The sequence below is a fragment of the Vulpes lagopus genome, chromosome 3 (assembly GCF_018345385.1).
Source record: "Vulpes lagopus strain Blue_001 chromosome 3, ASM1834538v1, whole genome shotgun sequence".
Taxonomy (NCBI): domain Eukaryota; kingdom Metazoa; phylum Chordata; class Mammalia; order Carnivora; family Canidae; genus Vulpes; species Vulpes lagopus.
This window is the reverse complement of record NC_054826.1, coordinates 48,441,102-48,465,514: the sequence shown is the minus strand read 5'-3', so window position 1 is coordinate 48,465,514 and position 24,413 is coordinate 48,441,102. Positions and strand designations below refer to the sequence as shown.

The window sequence follows — 24,413 nt, the reverse complement described above, 5'->3', positions numbered from 1 at the left end:
GGCTGGCTGTGCTATTTAAATGTGTGCATGTGCGCAGGCGCTCTCCCCACACAGAAGTTTATAAAACAGCTCTGCTGCACTGCAATCTGTATCCTCAGGACCTGAGCCACAGGGGGCTTAAATAAAGATCTACTAAACTGAACTGTTCATTCATTATGGAGCTTTGTCTTATTTTCAGAGCCTTTCATGATCAGGATGTACCTCATCCTTCTCTTGTTTTGGACGCAGAAACCGGTGCAGTTCTGGGCACAAAGATATTGTCCATTGAATCGTTGAATGGCTACCTGTTGGGAAGTGAACTGATACGACAGATGCCTCATCCCCTTTCTGCCCTCCCTCCACTCCTTATCCAGCCCACTGACAGACATTTGAGGTTCCTTGAACGGATGAGCTAGGATGGCAAATTAATATGGACTGGGGCAATGAGGGATACCAGATGTTCCAAATCCTCATTAACCCAGGAACTTCTGACCTCTTCCCAAATCATAAAGCAGTGCCTTCACTTTAACACTGCAGATCCATGAGCTGAGACATCCACGCAGGCATGTTGGAAACAAGCTTAGCGCGCGCACCAGTAGGCGGCTTGGTCAATGAAGTTATGATACATTTGTGCAGGAGACACACTCAATGGCCAATAGAGATGAAATTGAAGAATAATGGCATGGTATGAAGTCCACAGTTGAGTGTTTTAGATAAATATATACATATTATTTGTTCAGATATGCCCGTAAAGTGTATGGACATGTGTGTGTATATACACTGTGTGTGCACACACACGTGTGTGTGTGTGTGTGTGTGTGTGTGTGTGTCCCCAAACCAGCAGCACCACCAAGGAATTTGTCAGATATGCACATTCTCAGGCCCAACCCCAGACCTACTGAATCAGAAAATCGGGGACCAGGGCCCAGCCATCTGTTTTCACAAGCTCTCCACCCCGACCCCCCAGATGATTCTGCTCATACCCAAGTTTGAGAACCCCTGACTCATGGCTTTCCTGACACCCCTTTCTTTCCTTCAGTCTCATTTGTGTTTCTTCTGCAGGCCCTGATCCAGCTGCCCCCCTATATCTCTCAGTGTGATGAGGTGCTGCAGTTCTTTGAGACAAGACCTGAGGACCTCAATCCCCCCAAAGAGTAAGTTGGGATGTGGACTTCCTCTGAGTGTGCCCTCCTGGCCCTCCCTGCTACCAGGCTGGCCCCAAGAGAATTGGTGTAAAGCCAAGGGAGAAATTACACTTGACCACACCGATTGAGCACTTTTGGGGCCTGGCTCCATGTGGCCCTCCCAGGAGAAGGAAGCTGGCCTAGGGTCACTCCTGGAATCCCCTACACACCTGTACTTAGCAGGCATGCATGGAGAGTGGTGGGAGCAGAAGGCTGGGCTCCCTTCAGGTGGGGTCTGTGCAGGAGATTCATCTTGGTGCCTTGCCCACAAGGGTGAATGTGCTCATGACCTTGAGGGATATGAATGAATGACAAGACCTACTCAAAGTCTGTGCACTAGCAAGTGACAGGGCCAGGGCCAGGATTTGATCCTGGTCATCCAGGGTCTAATGCTTGTCCAAAATGTTCACCCCAGCCCCTGCAGCAGACAGAAAACCCTCCCAGGCACCTGTCTGTGCGTAGCCAGGGGTCCCAGCAGCCCAGGCACACTGTATAGAATCTTACCACCTGCCTGCTGGCTTGACATACCAGGAGTTGATGGCACCAATAGCCCTGCCAGCCTGAAACACTGACATAAACATAGTGCTTTTTAAAAAGTTTTATTAAAAAATAAAAAAATAAAGTTTTATTATGGAGGAAACTACCATGGGTGTCTGTAGAAAGAAGAGTTCTGTTGAATGGAGCAATCATAGTATGCAAGAGGAGACCAGCTCACAGGTTCAGGGCTGTCATGGGGTCACAGGAACAAGAACCAGCACCTGTCAGGAAGGGCTGATAAGTGCCAGCCAGGCTCTTTGACTAGAGAGACAGCATGTGTACAGGTGTACACACACGTGCACACACATGTACACACCTGCAAATAGAACAGCCACTAAAACTACAAAACATAGCCTGGACTATACCAAAGAAAGCACAGAGTACCAGCTGTGATAAGCCAACAGCATCCTGCTGGAGTAGTTGTATCTTGCTCCAAGAGTCTTCCAGTAAAGAAGGAAAGGGTTCCAATCTCTCTGTTCCTTCCCTGCTATATGACCTTGAACATGTGTCTTGACTTCTCTGAGCTGCTATTTCCTCATCAGTAAAGTGGTCGTGGCTAACCTTGACCACATCTTGGTTGTGAGAATTAAGCATGATCCTGCCTATAAAGGAGTCTGGCACAGGGCAGGAACTTACCTGGCATTGCCTTCCTGTTGATAGCCAGGCTTTGATATGGAAGGAAGAAGGGAAGGTTTCAGAGGGCCCAAGGGATGGCTCTGGGGCCACAGCAGGCAGGCTGTCTCAGGTGGGCCTTCATCGTTGGTTTAGGGAGTAATGAACAGCAGCGAAACAACTGGTCCCTTGGTCAGGATCCTGAAGCTCATACCTGAGTTAGGGCTTAAGATGGAAACCGGGGGTTGTTCCAACAGTCTCTAGGGAGAGAGAACATGGATTCCAAATGGTCCTATTAAAAGAAAGGTTTTTTTATTGCCATGCATAGGTAAACTCGGGACCGTCCCAAGCATGTCACACAGAGAAGATAATATGCCTGTGTGAGCTCACACATGCTGTTCCAAGAGTTCTCTGCTGCCCCTAACTCCCTGCTCCGGCCAGGACAGCAAGACAACCAGCAGGAATATATGGCAGGCAGGAGCCCAGGACTTCAGGAAGCCCAGACCATAGCTCAGGTCACAGGCCCTAATGGCAACTCAGGCAGATTATGCTTTACATAGAGGCAGCCTTGAGGGACCTTTGTGGGTATGTCTTAGAGCTGGCCACCAAAAAGGGAGCTTCACCCATGGACCAGGCCAGGGTGTGGTCAGGAGAGTGGGCCCCAGCTGGGCTTCCTGAGTTCTGATGTTGAGTGAGCTGCTTTACCTCTCTGGACCTCTGTGTCTCCATCTGTGAAATGGAGTAACCCTCAAGGATTATTGTGAGGGTTCACTGGGTCAGTCCAGATACAGCACCCTGACTAGTGGCACCCTGTATACAGCAAGTGCCTGTAAACGTGAGCTAGATTATTCCACTGTTGCTCTCACCCTCCCCTAAACAGGGGCAATGAAGGTTTGCCCCAGTGAGGTAATGCTGGGCCAGGGAACATCATGATCAACCTGCAGCCCCAAGCTCCGCGGATTGGCATAGCCCCCTCACGCACAATGACAGTGACAGGGTCATTACATGCTGGTTAAAAAGCCAGACTGTAAAATCAGACTGAATTTGACATCTCTCCAAAGAAGATACACAAATGGCCAATAAGCATATGAGAAGATGCTCGGCATCATTGGCCATCAGGAAATGTGAATCCAAACCCCAGTGAGACACCACCTCACACCCACTAGAATGGCTAGAATCAAAAAGCAGATAGCAAATACTAGTGCTTCAGCTACTTGTTGAAGATGTGAACAAACGAGAATCATCATGCACTGTTGGTGGGAATGTAAAATGGTACAGCTGCTGTGGAAGACAGCCTGGCAATTCCTCAGAAAGTTAAACCTAGTGTTACCTAGTGTTACCATATGACCTACATTCCATTCCTATACAGAACCAAGAGAAATAAAAATATAAAAAACTTGTGTACAAATGTTTACAGGAGCGTGATTCATAAGAGCCAAAACATAGAAACAACGCAATTCCCGTCAGCTAATGAACACATCAGCGAAGTGTGGTTTACCAACAAGATGGGATTTTATCCAGCCATAATAAGGAATAAAATACTGATACTGCTACGACATGGATGGCCCTTGAACACATGCCACCTGAAAGAAGCCAATCACAAAAACCCTTTTACTGTGTGATTCCGTTCATATAAAACATCCAGAATAGACAAATCATTAGAGACAGGAAGCAAATTAGGATTTGAGTATTTGCCAGTGGTTGGAAGGAGTCAGAATAGCAAGTGACTGTTTATAGGTACAGGGTTTCTCTTTGGAGTGATGAGTATTTCCTGGAATTAGATAGCAGTGATGATTACACAGCCTTGTGAATATGCTAAAAACCAGTGAATTCTATGCTTTAGAAAAATGAATTTTTATAGCATAGCTTAATTTTGAAGTATAGCTTAATTTTTAAAAATTAGGTAGATCCGGGTTCAGCTTGCTACTTGCTACCTGTTTAGCCTTAGGCAAGCTACCCAACCTCTCTGGGCCTCATTTTCTCATCTATAAAACAGATATTTAAAGAGTATTTATTTCCAGGGTTATTATAAGTATTAAATAAGTGAGCTTAAAGTACTTAGCAGGGTACTGGCACAGAGTAATAACATGTAGTAATCATTAGCTAATGTTACTGCTGCCACAACATCTGTCTCAACTCAACCATCCTGTCACCTCCCTTTTCTTTTTATAATATAGGAAACCTTTTTACTAATGGGACAATTTACTTGAAAGTATCTTGTAATCCCTGATTTGTAATGCAGTTGCGTGTACAAATTCTGATGTGGTTGACAAATACAAGGGAGTCATTACTCATTGTTTGAATTCTAGCCCACACCAGTGTTCTCTATGTCACCACAAGGGAGATGTGTTTTATTCACCGATATCCAGATATCTACCCAGTTTTAGTGCATTACACTTACCACTTACCCCCAAGAGCTTTCTTTTTTTTTTTTAATTTATTTTTTTATTGGTGTTCAATTTGCCAACATATAGAATAACACCCAGTGCTCATCCCATCTACACACTCCATGTGTAGAGCGCAGAACAGCCCTAAGAAGTGGGGCAAGGCCTCTGCTGTGCCTGATGAGGTGAGCATCAGGCTCAGTACAACACGGGGGCCTAATCTTGTTTTCATCCCATGTGCCGCCCTCCATCAACCCCTGCCCAGGGTGCCAGGGCTCTTATCAAGGCAAAGTAAGAAAATTAAGAGGAATTCTTTCTTTTTCAAAGAGTCTGGGTTCCTGGGGCTGACTTGGATTATATTCATTCCCTTGGAAATGATGTAGGATGGAGCATCTCAGTTTCTTAATGGAATAACTCACCTCGCTGTTTAACAGTACTGATGTGTTACTCTCTGCCACCCCCTTCTTTCCTGTGCAGGGAGCATGTTGGGAAAAAGAAATCTGGTAAGAATATTTTCCTTTTTCTCCTATTCATTTAACGTTCAACATACCCTCCTGAACACCTGTGATCACGAGGCCCTGGGCACTGCCTGGGGGATAAGCATGTGGCTGGCTGGATGGATGGATGGATGGATGGATGGATGGATGGATGGATGGGCTGATGCTTGATTGATTGGTTGATACTCCAGCCTGTTTCTCAAAAAAACAATTGGAGGTTTTTGCATCCTATACCAAAAAGTTGCAGAGTGGATGGGACGCCTGGCTGGCTCAGTGGTTGAACATCTGCCTTTAGCTCAGGTCGTGATCCTGGGGTCCTGGGATCGAGTCCTGTATTGGGCTCCCTTCAGGGAGCCTGCTTCTCCCTCTGCCTATGTCTCTGCCTCTCTGTGTGTCTCTCATGAATAAATAAAATCTTTAAAAAAAAAAAAGTTACAGAGTGGTTAAGACATGCTGTCTTTCCCTGAGAATGCCTCAGAGGAATGGGGGAACCTGACATCTCCTGACCAGCTGTGGGGGGCTAAATACTTCTCATCTGCTTTAGATGGAGGAATGTGGTGACTCACAGCGGAAAGCAATCCTCCCAGGTGTTGTAAAGTCTCAAAAGAGAAGGGATGCTGGGTCTTGAGGAGCGAGCGGGAGCTTTCCACAGAGTGAAGGGCAGTTGAGGCTGAGGAGAGGCACACAGGCGGGTGGCGGGAGCCTCACATTTGGACCAAGCTTCTATGCTTCTGTTAGTCAGCTGCTATTCTGGGCAGTAGCAGGCCACTCTTTCCAGCACCTCTGGCACTCACTCCCTTCTCCTGAGCATCCTTTCCCTTCCTTCCCAGCACCCCTTCTCATCCTGGGATGGCACAGTTCTTCTCTCTAGAGCAACGATGTAAAAAGAGAAGGCGGGCATTCAAGTTTGCACAGAGGAATGGCTGAGTCCTCATAGGCCCAATAAATAAAGTTGATAGCTTTATTTTTTTTTTTTTAAGATTTTTTAAAATTTATTCATGAGAGACACAGAAAGAGAGACAGAGACATAGACAGAGAGAGAAGCAGGCTCCCTGTGGGAGGCTTGATGTGAGACTCTGTCTCAGGACCGTGGGATCATGACCTGAGCCAAAGACAGATGCTCAACCACTGAGCCACCCATGCATCCCTGGAGTTGATAACTTTAGATCCACACAGTGTGACCTTTACTTCCAGTGACCCAGCATTATGCTCCCTGACCCCACATATCTGCAAAATGCCCTGCCCACACCACCATGCCTGGAGCCAGCATGGTCTTCAGAGCTTCCAGCAGTCTGAGTTCTTTTATGCATCCAGGACTCTGGGAAGATTGAGGGTACTGATAATGATGTGGGGAGAGAGGGACCAAGCAGAGATCCCAGAAGCAAAAAAGGATGCTTCCTTTCATGGCTCTCAGTTCCCTCAGCTGTAAAAGGAGAATAATAATAGTAATCTGTCTTGGAGGATTATTAGAGGATTTATAGTAGTATGTATAAAGCACTTAGAACAATGCCTGGCATATTTTAAGTGTGACATGTTTGCTGCAGTCTTTATACTGCCACCATTAATTCAAAGCACATGGGTGTCCCTGTCCAAATTTAACAGCTCTGGTCCCTTTACTGCTCCCTGGGTATAAGGCCTGTGGTCAGCTTTACAGGGCTCAGACTGTTCTTGCAAGGCAGAATGGAGAGGAGCTGCGTCTCTTGCCTCAAAGTTGGGCGTCTGGAGTGAACGCCCGTCTTTCCCCAACCAGTCTGTTTACAGCTCCACTTTCAAGTTTAATAGCTACTGGCCAGAACCATGGCATCCTGTTAGAGCTGCACATGGTCCTTGATTGCTGAGGATAATGATCGGTTTCTTAGAAAAGAAGAGAGAGGAGAAGACGAACAGCCACTCTTGGGCTGGTCACAGAGTTTCTGGCTTCCAGGGTGCAGAGACTTTCCTGGAGGGAACGGCTAAGGAAGGATTGGAAAGAGACAGCTCTGGTCTACAAAAACCAAAGTGTCCGGTCAGAACAGGCTTGATGAGGGGACTGGTCTGGAAAAGAAAGAAGAGGCTCTAATTTGTGGTGACGACTGTTACACCATTCACCTGCAATGATGGGGGATGGATTTATTTATAGTTCATGGATGGAAAATTGCATCTTTCTTCATTCAAACTAAGGACCCGTGCTGGGATTAGCTTTATTTTTTTTAATCTGACCTTTGCACACGTCCTTTTTGTTAGAACTTGCCTTCTTGATTGGCTGTGAAAGGGATTTAAGGTTGGCAGCCCAAACCCTGAGATCTCTGTGCCAGAACTCTGGACTGGAGACAGCTCATCTGTCTCCAGAATTTGCCAGTCATGGCCAGCCAGCTGACTCCTGCAGACTTTGGCTAATGTGGTCTCAATGTCTGCTCATCTTGCAGGAAAAAAGCCTCCTACCATAACTTAAGAGGTCATCAGATTATTTAAAGAGCATCTTTCTTCTTGATTTTTCTACTCTTATGAAAGCATTCTCTGATTTACTGGTTCTTTCAACAAAACTGGCAGTATAGGGCAGCCCAGGTGGCTCCAGGGTTTAGCGCCACCTTCAGCCCAGGGCCTGATCCTGGGCTCCCGGGATCGGGTCCCACCTCAGGCTCCCTGCATGGAGCCTGCTTCTCCCTCTGCCTGTGTCTCTGCCTCTCTCTCTCTCTCTCTCTCTCTCTCTCTGTCTCTCATGAATAAATAAAATCTTTAAAAAAAAAAAAAAAAAAAAGACTGGCAGTATAGTAAATTTCTGGAAAGAAAATCCCACTGATAAAATTACTTGCTGTATTAGTCTAGCTTGTGCTGCCATAACAAAAATACTATTGACTTAGTGGCTAAAACAACAGAAGCTTATTTCCTCACAAGTTTGGAGCCTGGAAGTCTGAGACCAAGGTGCCAGCACCATCAGTTTCCATTAAGAGCCCTCTTCCTAGCTTCTAAACTGCTGACTTCTCGCTCTGTCCTCCATGGCAGAGAGAGAGCAAGAACAAGGTCTCTAGTGTCTTTTCTAATAAAGTCACTGTCCCCATCATGGGGGCCCCACCCTCATGACCTCATCTAAACCTAATTACCTCCAGAGGGCCCGCCTCCACATGCCATCTCATAGTAGTTAAGGCTTCAACATATGAATTTTGGAGGGACAAAATTCACTCCTTGGCAGTTATCTTTAAAACAAGACATGTCATCTGTGAATAAAAATATTCCAGTTAGAAAATTCTATGGTACCTCGGGCACTGTACTACTTGAGAATATTTTATAGTCGTTGCTTAATGTGAAAATCACCCTTCCACTGTCGAATCTCTCTACTAACCTCTTCCTTCTCTTATTCCTGATGGACCACAAGAATGGTGTTCCATACATAGGAATACTTAGATTTCAAACTTGCAGTTGCTGATACTTGGTTAGCTACTGGCATCAGCTTCTAGAGATTGCTGTTACAATGTGTTATAGAGCTTGGGCACAATATTGCTGTCCACCAGTAGGTGTCTCCACCTAACACCTAGCTGGCCTGAAGCCTAGTTTGAGAATCCTAGCCAGTCAAAGGAATGACATTTTCATAAGCTGAGTGCTCTGGGTAAAATGAAGACAGAAGACCTGGTGCTGGAAAAGCAGCCCCATGCACTCTCTTCCAAACCACTGAATGGCAGGGAAACGTCAGTGTAAAAGCTGCTGTCCTAGAAGAACAAGGAGATGTAAGACACAGACCTGACCCCTGAGCAAGTCTTGGAGGATGTGCTGGCTTCCCTGAGCCGTGTGCCAGTAGAAGATCTTCTCTTGCCAGCCTGGAGTCCTAAACCTTGCTCCCTGACCTCCTCATTTCCTGGATTGGTGTCTTGTTTGCAGTGAGTCTTGTGATTTTCTGCTTCTGTCATTGCTCTTCATTCTCCCAAGCCCCCTTGGCAGCCTGGTTGCTCCAGAGAATTGGTGCAGAAATGAATAGATCAGTCCATTGATCAGAATCCTAAAAACTGGGATAACAACCATCAGTTGTCAAAACTGGGTGGCTACAATTAGCTTTTTGGGCAGAGTAACCAGACTTAACTCCACCTTGACTTCATCAAACCTCTGTCCCTCCTTATAGGCAAGAAGGAGTAGTCTTTGGTTGCACATAAAATTGGACAGGTTCCTGCAATAACTGTCAGCATTATGTGCTCTTAGGAGGAGGCCTGGACCCATGAAAAGCAAAAGAGTTTCTAGAAGTTTCCCTTTGTCCTTTGGTGATTCACTCCACAGATAGCCGTTGAGTGTCTGTGCTAAGTGTTGACTGAACAAGACAGACACAGTTACTTATTAAGTGTTTATTAGGTACCTACTGTACACCTGACAAGGCTCTAGGTCCCTAGGGAATGCAAAGGTAAACAAGATGTAGGAAGAATTCTTCCTAGTTTGGTAGGAAGTTTGGTAGGAAAAAGAGATGGTTAAACACTCTGTTATAGGTGCTATAAAGAAAGGCATTTTAATTTATTTCTGAATGAATTTCTGAGCCTTTAAAGGTGAGTTTTAGAAAAATCTTTTTTTTTCCTTCAGATATTTATTGAGCCTAGTAAGAGACATCCACATTCTAGGCCAGGGTTTGGCAGGATAGAGACCAGTTACAGGTGTCAGCCGCCTGCCTCCACCATCCCCAAGAATCCTCACTCAGACCCTGGTGCAGAGAATGGGGCCCCAGTGAGGATGCAAGTGAAGTCAGATGAGAGGGTGCTAAAAAGATCCACCCGCATCAAACCTGTGGCTGGGTGGGAAAGAATCCAGACCTACCTCCAGGTGGCAGCAGAGAGCTCCCAGGCAAGAGCATAGCCCCTCTGACCCTACCAGCCCCCTGACCTCCTTCAAGGAAGACCTGGACACATCCCTGGGTATTCATCTGAGCAGTGGGCACAGGTTCCAACCTGTCTGTGTAGTGACTGCTTTTCTCCTGTCTCTCCAGTTCTTTCAGGTTGAGGCACAGGGAAGTATAGTTGCCTGGATATGGCCCACCTGAGGGCCAGAACAGAAAGGTAGCTGCATACCTAGGGTTGTGATCTGTAAGGCAGGCTATATCCTGGGATAAAAACTATAGACTCTGGTCTCTACCTGTTGCATTCCCTGGAGAACTTGTCCCCAGCTTGCAATAGCCAGGAGCCTCCAGCAGGCCAGCGTCTGCCCCCACTCATTCACATGATAGGACCTCTGTGAGCACAGTGCCAGGTGGTTCAGGACACTGTCAAGCCTTCTGCTGTCAAGAGCTCCCTATCTAATGGGTCCAGCGGGAGGGGCAGTAACCAGCCTACCCAAAGGCCGCTACTGAAAGGCTCAAGTAGCTGGGCTGGCTGAGGTGGACTGTCGTACTGGAGGAAACCAGCCCTGTAGCCTGACCTTGGGGAAGGTGCCGGAGGATGAGAGAAGATAGCCCAGAGAGACACAAGAAAATCAGACCCAGCCTGACTGGTCTGAGGGAGTGAGTGCTTGTGGGGAGACCCACAGGGAAGGAAAGCAAGCGGGCCTCAGACCATCCTGCCTTCCCTAGCATCTTTTCTTTCCTCACCTACCCCCACCACGCCCCATCACACTGGAGAGCCTCTAAGCCCAGTGGACTTGGTTTAAGTCTGGCTTTGTCACCATCCAGCTGTGGGACCCGAGGCAAGTCACTTGATGTCTCAAAGCCTCTCTTTTTTTGTCTCTAAAGGCGGGGGAGGTGACAGTACCCGTCTTCCAGGGTAGGTGTGTTGGCGTAATTTATGTATGATGTGTAGCCTGTGATGGGCATTCAGGGGGCTACTTCCCTCCTGACCTGCTCCCGATCCTTCGGTCTACATTTCCATCTCTCTCCTCTGCTTTTTCTCTGTTCCCATGCTTTCTTTACCCAGGGCAACCTGGGACCCTCCCCGGTTCCTGTTTCCCTCCATTACCCTCAGCCAGGAAGAGCCAAGAAGCAGTGACACTTCACCCTGCTACAATGCCCTATTCTGGTTTTCCACATCACAAATTCAGAGCACATGGTTCTAACAAAGGGCTTTTGTGCTGCTTCTGGATGCTAGAGGCAGGAGCGCACTGGCATGCTGGTAAACACTTCACAACCAGCTTTCTGATCGAAAGCCCTGCTTTATAGCATTTGCCAATATCCATGGTGTAAATACTCCCACTGTGACCAGTTTCAAGCTACCAGCAAGGCGTCACCCAATAGAGCTGGGAAGGGAAGCACAGAATCGGCTTAGTGTGAGCTGACCCACACACACCACTCCATTATTTGGTGTGTTTGAACACAGAAATGTGGGATTTCCTGGATATTTCAATTGTTTATGGAAACAATAGGAGGGAATACTGTGAATCAGGACTTTCACAAAACCAGGGCCCTGTGGCCACAAATGTCAGGCTGCCCTCCCACCACATTCACTCTGCTGCTCTGAAAAGGCTGTTCCCTTCTCTTTGGGGTCTCTGAACTCAGATGTCCCTCTACATCACCCATATTATATGATATCTTTCTCTGTTTATCAGATATGTCTTAGTACATAACCAGGACCATGCAACTCCGGAGGGCATGGCATCCTGTGGGAACAGCCTCTCCTGGAGCACCTGTCCATACCCTTCTCTTCTCACTGCCACTGCTCTGGTCCAAAGCTACCATTGTCTCCTGCCTGACAACTCCATGACCTCAGTCTGGTCTCCTCCATTCTTTCTTGCCAGCCTCTAATCCACACTCCATGTGGCAGCCAGAATTACCTTTCTCAAGATGTCAATCTGCATTTTTCGTTGCCTTCTTAAAGCTCTTTAGCAGCTTTCTGCTTGAGGGCTAAAAAAAATCAAAACTTCCTGTTCTGACCCATGCCTACCTGTGTATCCTCACTCACTGGGCTTCAGCCCTCTAGCCTCCTCCCCATTCCTAGAAAGCTGTAGGACCTTTCCTATCTGAGAGGCTGCCTGCATCATTCTCTCCCCATTCTCTCAGGGAGAGAGAATTCATGTCCCCTCCTTAGGGGACCCCCTTGAATGTGGCATCGCCTTTCCCAATTATTCTTCGTCCAGTATCCTGGTTGTCTTCAGCAATGCAGCAATCAAATACTGATACTTTATATCATCCTGTATACTTATGATTATCTATGTTTGTCCATGTGTCTATCTCTCCCACTAGATTAAGTTACTCGAGGCTGGGAGTCATATCTGTTTTGTTCAGTTTAGTACCCCCTAGCATCTAATAGAGTGTCTGGAACATCACTGGTGACCTCATGAATTCATAGATGGGTGATTTTGGATGGGTGGATGGATGATGAATGGATGTTTGGTTGGATGGATGATGGATGGGTGAGTCATGGCAGAGGGACAAATGGAAGGAAAGACTGATGTGGGTGAATGCACTTTCCCACTAGGCCATCAGCTTCTTCAGGGCAAGTGCCATATCTTGACCAACTCTGAATCCCCAGTGGCTTGCACATTTTCTGCATCAAATAGGCACTTGGTAAATTTTGACGGTTGCTTGAGCAAATTAATGAAAGAATGAATAGATGAGGTGACCCTTGAAGTAAGCCCTATAATAGCTTCTTTCAGGCTTTGCAATGTTCTCCTGACCCATCCTCTACCCTCCTGGCTCCTGCTCCTTTATGTGTGGGTGGTGGCCAGCTGTGACATCTGATAAGGTTTTGTATCCACAGGGGGTGACCTGACCTCAGTGGACCCCATGGTCCTGGAGCAGTACGTGGTGGTAGCAGACTACCAGAAGCAGGAGAGCTCGGAGATCAGCCTCAGTGTGGGGCAGGTGGTGGACATCATCGAGAAGAATGAGTCAGGTAGGGTAATGAAGCCACCTCCCTCCCTGCCCTACACTGTCACCAAGCCCCTAGGACAGGAAAGATTTGAAAACAGATACTACAGTAGCTGGTCTAAGCTGGGCAGTTTCCATAGATCCAGCTGACACTCTCTTAGAAAGCTACCCCTGTTTGATCACAGTGCTCAAATATCCAACTTGGTCACAACTTACCAGCATCCTTTTGGGTCATTTGTTACCGATTTATTCTGAGGGCCACATTTCATGAATCTGTCTTCTGGTTTCAAAGCACTTGGAGACATGGAGTCTAGCATTCCACTGGAAATTTGCCTTTGATTACCACAGGACCCTTCATGAAGGCTCCATCAGCTGTGGGCTCTGGTGGGACAGTCATATCACCTATCTCCTTGCCCCACCCATCATCACAACTTCCACTGGTCCTGTACACTGGTCAGGTCTGGAACAGAAGGCAGTATGATCAAACACTTAGCCTCAGTTTCCATCTGAACTCTGCATTATACAGCAGTCCAGCTTGCTGCTTCTCTCTAACCCTCAATTCTCCCATATGCAAAATAGAAAAAGCTTCAGGGCACCTGGGTGGCACAGTCGGTTGGGCACCTAACTCCTGGTTTTTAGGCTTGGGTTGCGGTCTCGGGGTTGTGGATTCAAGTCCTACATTGAGCTCCACACTCAGCCCAGTGTGCTTGGTACTATCTCTCCCTCTGCCCCTCCACCCTACCCCCACCCAGAAAAATAAATAAATCTTTTTTAAAAAATAGAAAAAGCTTCGACTTCAAAAAGCTGTTACAAGGATTAAATGAGATACTACTTAGAGTGTGCCTACACCCATGCCCGGCACGTAGTAAGTACTCAAGGATGTGGTTTGCTTTCCTCTTGCCTTCCTTAGCCACAGAGCAGCCGTTGACACCACTGAAGGCAAAGAGCAAGGAGTAGGGGATGAGCAGATCCCTTCCAGGAAAAAAAATGGCATAAACTCACTGGGCTTTGTTGTGGCTAAAATGTGACATTGTCTAACAATATCATTAGTAGGCCTACCTCTGAGACACCCCAATGACTAGATACAGGCCAACAGAGTGGAAGGGCTGTGTTTGCAGCAGCATCTGGATCATGTTACTATTAGTCATAAGATCAGCATTAGCCCACTAAATTCTTTAATTACTCAATACAGCAACTGCCATCCCTGCATCACAGCTAAAGAAACAAGACTCCAAGTACCATGACCACTCACCCAAGATCTCAAAACAGGTTACCAAGCTGGCATTCCAAACCAATTCCAGCTGGCCCCAAGGCCATGCATGTGACTTTCTAATTCCTGGGAATGAGTATATGCAGATTATGGATGTGGCTGGGATGCCCCAATGAAACTAGAAAGGCAGCCCCCACCCCCCTGAGCAGCCTGTGTGCCTCAAGTCAGGAAGAATACATTGCCGGGAGGAAAGTAGCAGCCAGGATGGGGTGTTGAGGATAATAAGCCTGGTATGTGCAGAGGCAAGTGGGGGAAGGGGGCTTCCAGTGGCCACCAAACTGGCAACACTTATGTTTAATTATATTTTACTGACCCAAGTATATGTGGACACATTCTTCTTAAAACATTAATGATAAAGTTAAAATCTGTTGTTTTGGGGCATCCCGGGTGGCTTAGCGGTTTAGTGCCACCTTCAGCCCAGGGCCTGATCCTAGAGACCCGCTATCGAGTCCCACGTCGGGCTCCCTGCATGGAGCCTGCTTCTCTCTGCCTATGTCTCTGCCTCTCTCTCTCTCTTTCTGTCTCTCTCTCTCATGAATAAATAAATAAAATCTTTAATAAATAAATAAAATTAAGTATAAATAAAATAAAGTATAATCTGTTGTTTCCATTAGCTTCAACCTTAGTCCCAAACCTTAGTTTCCAAACCCCAGATAGACCTTCTTTCAGTTTACTATGAATCCTTCTTAATAACTGTATACACACATACACCTGTGTTCACATATGCTGTCCTGTACATAGGCGTATGTGTGTATACATGTCTTCATGCATATGCGTGTATATGTGTATATGTATGTATATGTTTATTTGTGGCCTGTGTCTCTGCATGTGTGCAGGTGTGTACTCATACATAGATACATAACCATATACACACACAGTATTTTGTGTGTGAATATAATTTTGTAGTTTTTTTAACCCCAGTGGCATCATTCTATATATTTAATCATTTTGATCTGCAATGTGCTTTTTAGTCAACATTTAGCCCTTCTTACTGCTTCAACATCTATATACTATTTGATCTGAATAAACCATATTTTTCTCTAGCATGAACAGTCTGTCCATATGCAGAACACTTACCAGTGAGTGTTTCCTTAGGTTAGATATGAGATATAGTACTAGACCATAGGTACACATATTTTGAATTTTAAGATACTGCCAAATGACCTGCCTCGAAACTGGCCATGGCAATTTACTCTCCCTCTAGCAATGAAGCATTAGTGCAGATGGTTGCAAGCTGAGACTGTGAGGACAGGATTCAGCCTAGGACTGAATCCTGACTCTGCCGCTTTCTTTGTGATCTTGCGAGCTGAGACTGTGAGAACAGGATTCAGCCTAGGACTGAATCCTGACTCTGCCGCTTTCTTTGTGACCTTAGTCAAGTCATTGCCTCTCTGAGCCTCAGCTTCCTCATCTGTAGAATAGGGCAGTCATAGTACACAGCTCATAGGGCTCATGTGAGGACCCAGCCAGTCAGTAGTAGATGTGAAGTGCTGACAACCTGGCACACGTTGCTGTTGTTGTTGTATTGTGACAAGTTTGCTTAATCCCCACACAAATACCTACAAATATGAGTTCTTAAGAAGACCTACAACATATCTCCTAATTTCTAGATTTCCACAGATCTGTCCACCCTGTTCACTCACACCCATGCACACAGTTCCCAGCCACCAAAACTTGTGTTTTATTTTTTATTCTTTTTTAAATATTTATTTATTTGAGAGAGAGAGAGAGCAGGGGGAGGGACAGAGGGAGAGGGAGAGAGAGAATCCCACACAGACTCCCTGCCAAGCATGGAGCCCAATGCAGGGTTTGATCCCATGACCCTGAGATCACAAACCTGAGCCAAAACCAAGAGCTTAACCGACTAAGCCACCAACTGGTACCCCCCAAAAAATTATATTTTAAAAGGAGTGTCCAGTTGAGTAAAGCAGATGACTTCCATTTCAGGGAGGTCAAAAGCAGAGGCTTCGCTGTAAGACCAGGAAGGCTGCTCAGTAGTCTGCCACTGCCTTCTCTTCTTTGTTGGGGTCTCCAGGGTTTGGAGGTGTGTGATGTTTGGAAGCAGATCTTGTTTTTCTTTTTCTTTCTTTTTTTTAAAAAAATATTTATTTCAGAGAGAGAGCACCTGTGTGAGTGGGGGGAGGGGTGGGTAGGGAGAGAAGCAGACTCCCCACTAAGCATGGAATCCCACACAGGGCTCCCTCCCATGACCCTGAGGTCATGACCTGAGCTGAAATCAAGAGTCAGCTGGTGCCCACAGATTCTCTTTCTCCATTTATATTGTGCACAGCCAGTTGGGCCCTGTGATGATTTCTAGTTGCCACGAATTACCACAAACTTAGGAACTTCAAACAGTGTAATTTAATCATCCCACAGTCCTATATGTAGGTCAGAAGTCCAAGGTGGGTGCCACTGGGCTAAAATCAAGGTGTTGGCAAGGCTGAGTTCCGAACTGCAAGGTTCTAGGTAGGATGTGCTTCTTTGCCTTTTCCAGTTTCTAGAGGCCACCACATCGCTTGGCCCAAGGTCCCTGCCTCCATCTTCAGAGCCAGCAGTGTTGTACCTCTCTTGTAATCCTCCACAGCTGCATCTCCCCCAACTCTTCATCTGCTTTCCCTGTAACTACAGGGGGCCCCCCCAGATGATCCCAGATACCCCCTATTTCAGCTGGGCTGCTTTGTGACCTTAATCCCACTGCTGCGACCTTAATTACTCTGTGCCACGTAACTTAACATACTCATAGGTTCTGAAGATTAGGACATGGACACCTTTGGCAAGTCATTATTCTGCCTACCACAGGATATGAGCCCTCTCTCTAAAGAAGGAGGGCCTGGGTCTGGGTGAGAGGCCCCTCAGGCAGTTACATCACAAACAGATTTACCCTGACATGAGCAAATGCAAGATCAGTGTCTCGGCTAAGTCATGAGGGCAGCAGCTTCAGCATCAGACAGTCCTGGGTGCACAAGCAGCTGTGCCCTAAGCTATGTGAACTTGATAAGTCTATTAGCTTCTTGAGGCCTCAGTTTCCTCACCCATGCAATGGGGATGATAATGTGAAGATTAGATAAAACATACAAGTAGGAGCGCCTGGGTGGCTCAGTGATTGAGCGTCTGTCTTTGGCTCAGGTCTTGATCCCAGGGTCCTGGGATTGAATTCCACATCAGGCTCCCTGCAGGGAACCTACCTATTCCTCTGCCTGTGTCTCTGCCTCTCTGTCTCTCATGAATGAATGAATGAGTGAATGAGTGAATGAATGAAGAAATAAATCTTAAAAAAAAAAAAAATAGTGCAGGCGCCTGGGTTGCTCAGTGGTTGAGCGGTTGAGCATCTGCCTTTCGGCCCAGGGCATGATCCTGGGCTCCCGGGATCAGGCCCCACCTCAGGCTCCCTGCATGGAGCCTGCTTCTCCCTCTGCCTGTGTCTCTGCCCCTCTCTCTCTCTCTCTCTCTCTCATGAATAAATAAAATCTTAAAAAAAAAAAAATAGTGTGAGTAAAATGGTTACATACCCTAGTGCAGGTAGCTACATTCTTTACTCTGATCATTCAGGATGACCTTTCTCTCCCCTGCAGACTCAGGAGTGGGGTTTCTCCTTAGGCTGCCCTGAGCAGTTAGCAGGCAGCTAACACAGGGAGTTGTGTTCGTTTCAATAAGATGGTGACTTTTTTGCTGTACCCCAAGCATTGACTCTTGTAGTGGCTGAATGTGTTATATTCTGACCCCCAGGCTTCACACCCGACCCAACTAACTTCAGTCTGCACTCTCATTTTCCCAGGTTGGTGGTTCGTCAGCACAGCCGAAGAGCAAGGCTGGGTCCCCGCAACCTGCCTGGAAGGGCAGGATGGTATGCAGGATGAGTTTTCCCTACAGCCTGAAGAAGGTAGGAAGGAGCAGGAGCCTTGAATTTGTCGCAGAGACCTGTGCCAGTCATCACCCATGTGGGGGCCTCCCTGCCTACTCCCTCAGTGCCCTTCAGCCTCTGCCCCCCAAATCTCAGTGGCTCACAGGCTCAGGACATGAAGCCAGGCCGTGGGGTTATGGCTGATGGCAAGCCTGTCTTTTCTTAGGGGCTTTTAGGGGCCAACCCTCTCCACCTACCCACTTCCATTACTGGGGAAACTTATCTTCCGGGTGTCCCCGGGGCTGGTTTCTGCGATGCCCCAAATACTAACACCCAACTGTCTCCAAGTTCCCCACTAGAAGCATTCCTGAAACTGGAGGACAAGTTCATCTTAGCTAATAAACAGAAGGCTTTCAGAGCCAGACACACCTGAATGGGAATCAGCTGTGCCACTACAGGCTGAGTTGGGCCAGCAGCTTGACCCCTGTCTGCCCTACCCCCCTCCTCTAAAAATGAAAATGATGATGTCTGTATCATGGATTTTTTTTAATTAAATGGGATTCCACATGCAAAGCCTTTGGCAAAGAACCTGAAACAGTAAGTAACTAGAACAGTTATCATATAGCTATGCCTTACCCAGGGTTGAACATTTGGGGCTTTTAGCTGTTTGGGGAAAGCACAAAACCACTTTATCAGAAAGGAAGATAAGAAAGGGGATATTTCTGTGCTCAAAGGTTAATAAAAATGTCTATGTGCTTTTGCATTTAGTTTTATTACAGCCAGCACCCCTCAGAGTGAAACATCTGTTGGTTTGCTCTGTGTTTTGTGGGGCCCTACAGGCCCCAGGGGTTGGGCCAGCTGAAAGAATCAACTCAGATGCAGGGGTTGAGGTATAGTGTATAGAAATTGTAACTCCCTTAAATAGTTAATGATGACCATTTACGGGCATCCCTCTGTAAGGGATTGATTATTAACCTCATTTTACAGATGAGACAGGCTCAGAAAGGTAAAGACACTTGCCTGGGGTCACACAGCTAGAAGATGGGAGAGATACCACATTTTCCTAAGTCTGTACATTTTTCTTCCCCCAACACAAGGGCTTCTCTTAGTGTCTCTTTATAAATCATGCTAGGAATAGAATAAATTCATGCTTGGGTGGCCTCTGCACCCAAGTCCAAGGTTAACACTCAAGGATTTCAAGGATTTGGTCCTTTAGAGACACCTGGGGCTTGGTAGAGGCTCAGAAATAATTACTCCTAAATGGGAACAAGTGCTTGATGTCCCCTTTGCCTCCAGACACTGGAAGTGCTTTCTCCTCACCTATGCCTTCTCCGCTTCACCTCCACATGCTGCCTGTCCAGTCTCATGGAGGTATTGGTCTTTGCCCCGGCCCGTGGGCCGCCGCCGGACTCTGGGGGACTTGTATGCCATCAGCTGGCGTCAAGGTGCCTACCCTGGGGTTCTCTTCCATGTTCGGTGTTTGGAGCTGGGGCCCTGCATCTGCATGCGCCTTCCTGTTCGAGGACTGCCCGTGCCTGTTGCATGTGAGAAACAGTGCCCTTGTCTGTGCCCTGTGTGTGTTGGCATGGAGGTTTGAGCAGTATTTCTCAGCCTGGGGCTCTAAAGCTTCCCAGGTTAAAAAAATAACGCCTGGGGCCTCTACAATGCTGAGCTAGTGACCTATTTCTTTCATCAGACACATTAGAAGGAAAAGAAACCCACATCAAACTGTCTTAAGTAAAAAGGGAGTGTACTAGCTCATCACTGAAAAGTCTGGGGAAGGACTAGCTTCAAGCATGAATGGATCCGGGGGCTTGAAAATGTTGTCAGGCCCTGAGAGACTCACTCTCCCCACCCCTGCTCTGCTTTCTGCCTTGCAGACACCATTTTCTCCTGACAGCAATCTTAAGCATCTTTCAGGGATACCTAACCGAGAGAGCTTCTCCTTCAACACAGGTGCTAGGACTGGTTCTCCCTGGTTCTGATAGCTTGGGTCCCGTGCTATCCCTGAACCCATAGCAGTGGCCAGGGGAATGCATACGGCCCCCGTGCTATCCCTGAACCATAGCAGTGGCCAGGGGAATGCATATGGCACTCTGGTCAGGACAGAGTCATGCACCCCCTTTCCCCCCAGGCAGTGGTGAGGTCAGCCTTCCCCAAACCGTGTGGACAGAGGCTGGTAGTGCCAGAAGAGGAAGAACAGATGGATGCTAAGCAGGCACTGTCAGCAGGCACCTGCCATGCAGTCAGCATGGTCTCCCATTTTAAGCTTTGTTAAGGATCACTGAGTGTTTCACGGAGCCCAGAGAGAGCCTCTGGGTGCCAGAGAATCTCCCTGTGTAATTCAGCAGGAGGATGGGGCCCCACAGGAGTCCAGGGCCCATAGGACTGACTGCATTTAGTCTAGGACCCAGGCAGCACCCCTTCTCACCCAACGAGATAGAACTTCTGTGCCTCCTTGGGCTTGAATTAGCTCCTGCACCCCTCACAATGCCCACACCCCACCCTGCTGCCACGTGAGTGAGGGAAACAGCTGAGTCTGCTATACACAGGATATGTGTAACTTGAGTCAGCTCAACCCCCGCAGAGCAGGTCAGTGGGCTAGATCAATCAATAAATAAACTCCCTGTGTGCTTGCCACCTCTCTCAACACCAGCCAGACAGGCCGCAGACAGCCTGTGGTGTTTTCCCAAAGAGAGAGAGTCGGACCCAACACACTGGCCATCAACATCAGCCCACAGCTGGCTCAGTCATTCCCTGGGGGCTGGAACATAAGCAAAACAGGAAAGTGTCCTCCCCAGGGTCCCCCGGGACACTTACCCGTTCTGTCTCAGCAGTCGCTGCTGACAGTGTGGAGCATGGGAGCTCTACTCTTGTTCTCCAGAGGGCCCTAACAGAGTGCGACAATGAGCAGTCTCCCAGCAGAGCCTGAGCAATGGCTCCGTAGCTTTGAGGGGAAGGAATGGGGAAACCACTGAGAGAGAGGTAGAAGGCACCTCAGTTACACTAATGAAAATTGAAGCAGGCAGTAATTTTATTGTGCGTGTGTGTGTGTGTATGTTTATATATAAAATCATTATGTGGCACACTTAAAACTAAGACAGTGTTAAATGTTAATTATATCTCAATAAAATAGCCAAAACATTAAAAATAAAATTAAAGCTTCAAGCATGGTTGGATCCAGGGGCTTGAAAATAATTAATGAAAAACAAAGATCAGTTACCAGCTAGGTAATGAAAATTTCCTTAAAAATTAAGGAAGGTCCCAGTGAAGAAACAGTCACATGTCTTACCTCCTGTCCTAGTCCCAGAGCCTGTAAAGGTGAACCCACTGGGGCTGGCTGGGGGAAAGGAGAAAACTTGCTCCAGAAGGAACTGTCTGAGGGATCATAAGGGATTTCTAAACATGGGAAAAGGGAATAAATCATTTGGTGAAGTCAACTGTACATACTTCTTTGTAGGTCTAAAGAAAGAACAAAGCTTTTATATAACAGGAATCCAGTTCTTCAGGATACCAAAAGGAAATTTTTTTAAAGGTTTTTATTTATTCATGAGATACACGCGGCGGGGCCGGGGGGGGGGGGGGGGCAGGGGCAGAGACAGGCAGAGAGAGAGAGGAAGAAACAGGCTCCATGCAGAGAGCCCAATGCAGGACTCAATCCCAGAACTCCAGGATCACACCGTGGGCCAAAGGCAGGCATTAACTAAACTGCTGAGCCACCCAGGGATCCCCCCAAAAGGAAATTTTTAAGTCATTTTTGGTGCAGCCTAGCTGGAAATTAGCATGTAATTGTTTGAGCCTTGCTGAATAAAAGTTTAACCTTCAAAAAAAAAAAATAAGGAAGGAAGGAAGGAAAGAAAGAAGGAAGAAAGAAAGAAAAAGAAAGAAAATTACTAGCTCTCACCTCCTTGATAATGATTTCAGCCTGAAACTATCTGCTGCCAAAAATCCAGCTCATCCCTGACCCCTCTACCAGCAAGAACTGTGGAGGAGGGACAGATGAGTTAACTCCCTCTAGTATGAGCAAGACAGCTCCCACTAGGCCCTTCATTTCCTAAACGCTGACTAATTTACTAATAAACAGTTACACAATATTCCCAGGACTGTACCCAGTGCTAGAGTCAGAGGAATGAATGAGACAGACACAAATCCCTACCTTCATGGCGTTTATATTCAAGCAAGGAACACAGACACAAAACACAATAAATAAGTAAATTATATGCTTTGTTAGAAGGCAATTCCTGGTATGGGGCAAAAAATAAACCTAGGTAAGAGGGACGAGGATGCCATGGGTCTGAATACTGCATAAAGGTCAAGGAAGGTGACACAGCTTTGAGGAAGATGAGGACAAATGTGTGACACAGGGATTTCAGAGGTATTGGGACCTGACCTTTGTCCTATGTCCTGTTCCTATTTCCACAGGGTCATCCAAAGCTAAATGAAGGCCTATGGGGTCCCCAAAAATTTCTAAAGGAAATCTTTCCCTCTGATGGGCAAGGGTATCTCATGGATCATAGCCTCAGCAATCAGCATCCCAGGACTCTCCCTTGTCCTTGACTTAACCCAGCATCCCTTTGTTCCTGCAGAGGAGAAGTACACAGTCATCTACCCGTACACAGCTCGTGACCAGGATGAAATGAATCTAGAGAGAGGAGCCGTGGTGGAGGTCATCCAGAAGAACCTGGAAGGCTGGTGGAAGATCAGGTACCTGCTGCAGCTGGGTGGGCTTCAAGTCACACGGTCTCTGGGTGCCTAGAGGTCTCTAAGTGATTACAGATGGATAGTATAAGGTTTTAACCTAAGCCATAAAAGGATGCTTCTCTTCAGTGCCCTTTGGCCTCCCACCCTATCCAGGTCCTTCCCTAAAAATCTCTAATAAGGGCAGCCCCGGTGGCCCAGCGGTTTAGCGCCACCTTCGGCCTGGGGTGTGATCCTGGAGACCCTGGATCGAGTCCCACGTCAGGCTCCCTGTATGGAGCCTGCTTCTCCCTCTGCCTGTGTCTCTGCTGTGTGTGTGTGTGTGTGTTATGAATAAATAAATAAAATCTTTAAAAAAATAAATTTTAAAAAAATCCCTAATAAGCAAAACCTCCAAACACACAGATGGTAGTAACCTCATTGAGCAAGACTGGTTTCCACCTCCATGTGTTTCTCGTAAGGAGAAGCTGTGCTGCTCTGTGTGGGTGATTTCCCACTCCAGCCCTGCTCAGAGACCAGGATGATGCAGAATACCAGAGGGACTGCAACTCATCCTGGAGCTGATCGTGTGCCCTCCTCTCACAGAATCCAATAGTAAAAGCAGGAGACCAGCTTTCAAACTCTTTGTCCCAACTCTTTCACCTATAGAGTGAAATCAACACATCATGAGTATATAGGTAGCCAACTCATTCTGGCCTGCCTGGCACTTTCCCATTTTGGGGAATGAAAGTCCTGGGAGCCCCTTCTTGGTTATCCTAGTAGGCAGACTGTGGCCATAAGAAATTAGGGCAAGGAAAGAAGCCTAAGGTCTCGGGGACCTGGTGTCTGTGCAGCCATGTGAGGCAGGGCATTAGAGCCACTCATATGGGGCCCAGGCCTGTGGCACTTTATTCATTCACTCAGCAATACACACCAGGAGTATTTTCCAGGCCAGGCCCTATTCTGGGAGTTGGGGAGTCAACAATGAGAAAGACACAGTAGTTCCTGCCAGCAGGCAAGGAAGTCAGGCTCCGTTATAGGGCAGACTGGTGCGTGGGGATCTGGAGCATAGAAGAGGGGCTCCTTGGCCCAGAGGTCAGGAAGGCTTCTTGAGAGGGGACTAGGGAACTGAGGTTTGAAGCAGGAGTAGTGGCAGTGACACCTAACGTATCTTGAGTATATATGGTATAAGCTGTATCACAAATTATCCCAAAACTTAGTGGCTCTAGAATTCAGGAGTGGCTTAACTGGGCCCCTCATGAGATTGTGGTAGGAGGTCAGTGAGGAGTGCTATCATCTGAAGGTTCAACTGGAGCTGGCAAGAGACAGAGCTAAGATTTAAACTTGGACCCCACTCACATCTGCATGTGTTGCTCTGCGCATGGCTCTGACTGAAGACAGTAAACTGTCTTGTGCTGAGGTCCTGGATTGGATGTAGCATGACATTTTCCAGTTCAGACAAGATTTACTCCCTGCTCCAAGGGTATTTTAAGATCAAAAGACATAGACTGCAGATTTCGATTTCCTATAAATTGACTTCCAGTTACAAAGTAGCTTTTTGTCATTGAAACACAGTGCCATTTAGTTCGTAAAGTGATTCTTGACAAGAGATTTGCTGTATGTCATCTCTAGCCATTTGGGTTTATTCAACTGTCCCCTAAGGTGTGGATACCTGTTTTGTGGGCCAG

At 47.0% G+C, this 24,413-nt stretch overlaps 1 protein-coding gene and 1 non-coding gene across 2 annotated transcripts in view; both read left to right on the top strand.

Annotated features, from left to right (window-relative positions):
• SH3PXD2B (SH3 and PX domains 2B) overlaps positions 1 to 24,413 on the top strand; it is a 97,648-nt gene that overhangs the window by 58,300 nt on the left and 14,935 nt on the right. Inside the window, exons 5-9 of the mRNA XM_041749351.1 lie at positions 1,042 to 1,133; positions 5,174 to 5,199; positions 12,828 to 12,962; positions 17,983 to 18,087; positions 22,635 to 22,752. Coding sequence (XP_041605285.1) covers positions 1,042 to 1,133; positions 5,174 to 5,199; positions 12,828 to 12,962; positions 17,983 to 18,087; positions 22,635 to 22,752 — 476 coding nt within the window. The remainder of the gene's footprint in view (positions 1 to 1,041; positions 1,134 to 5,173; positions 5,200 to 12,827; positions 12,963 to 17,982; positions 18,088 to 22,634; positions 22,753 to 24,413) is intronic.
• Positions 21,311 to 21,435, top strand: LOC121488529. The gene has a single exon (XR_005987144.1). It is a non-coding gene; the product is annotated as a small nucleolar RNA SNORD22 (small nucleolar RNA).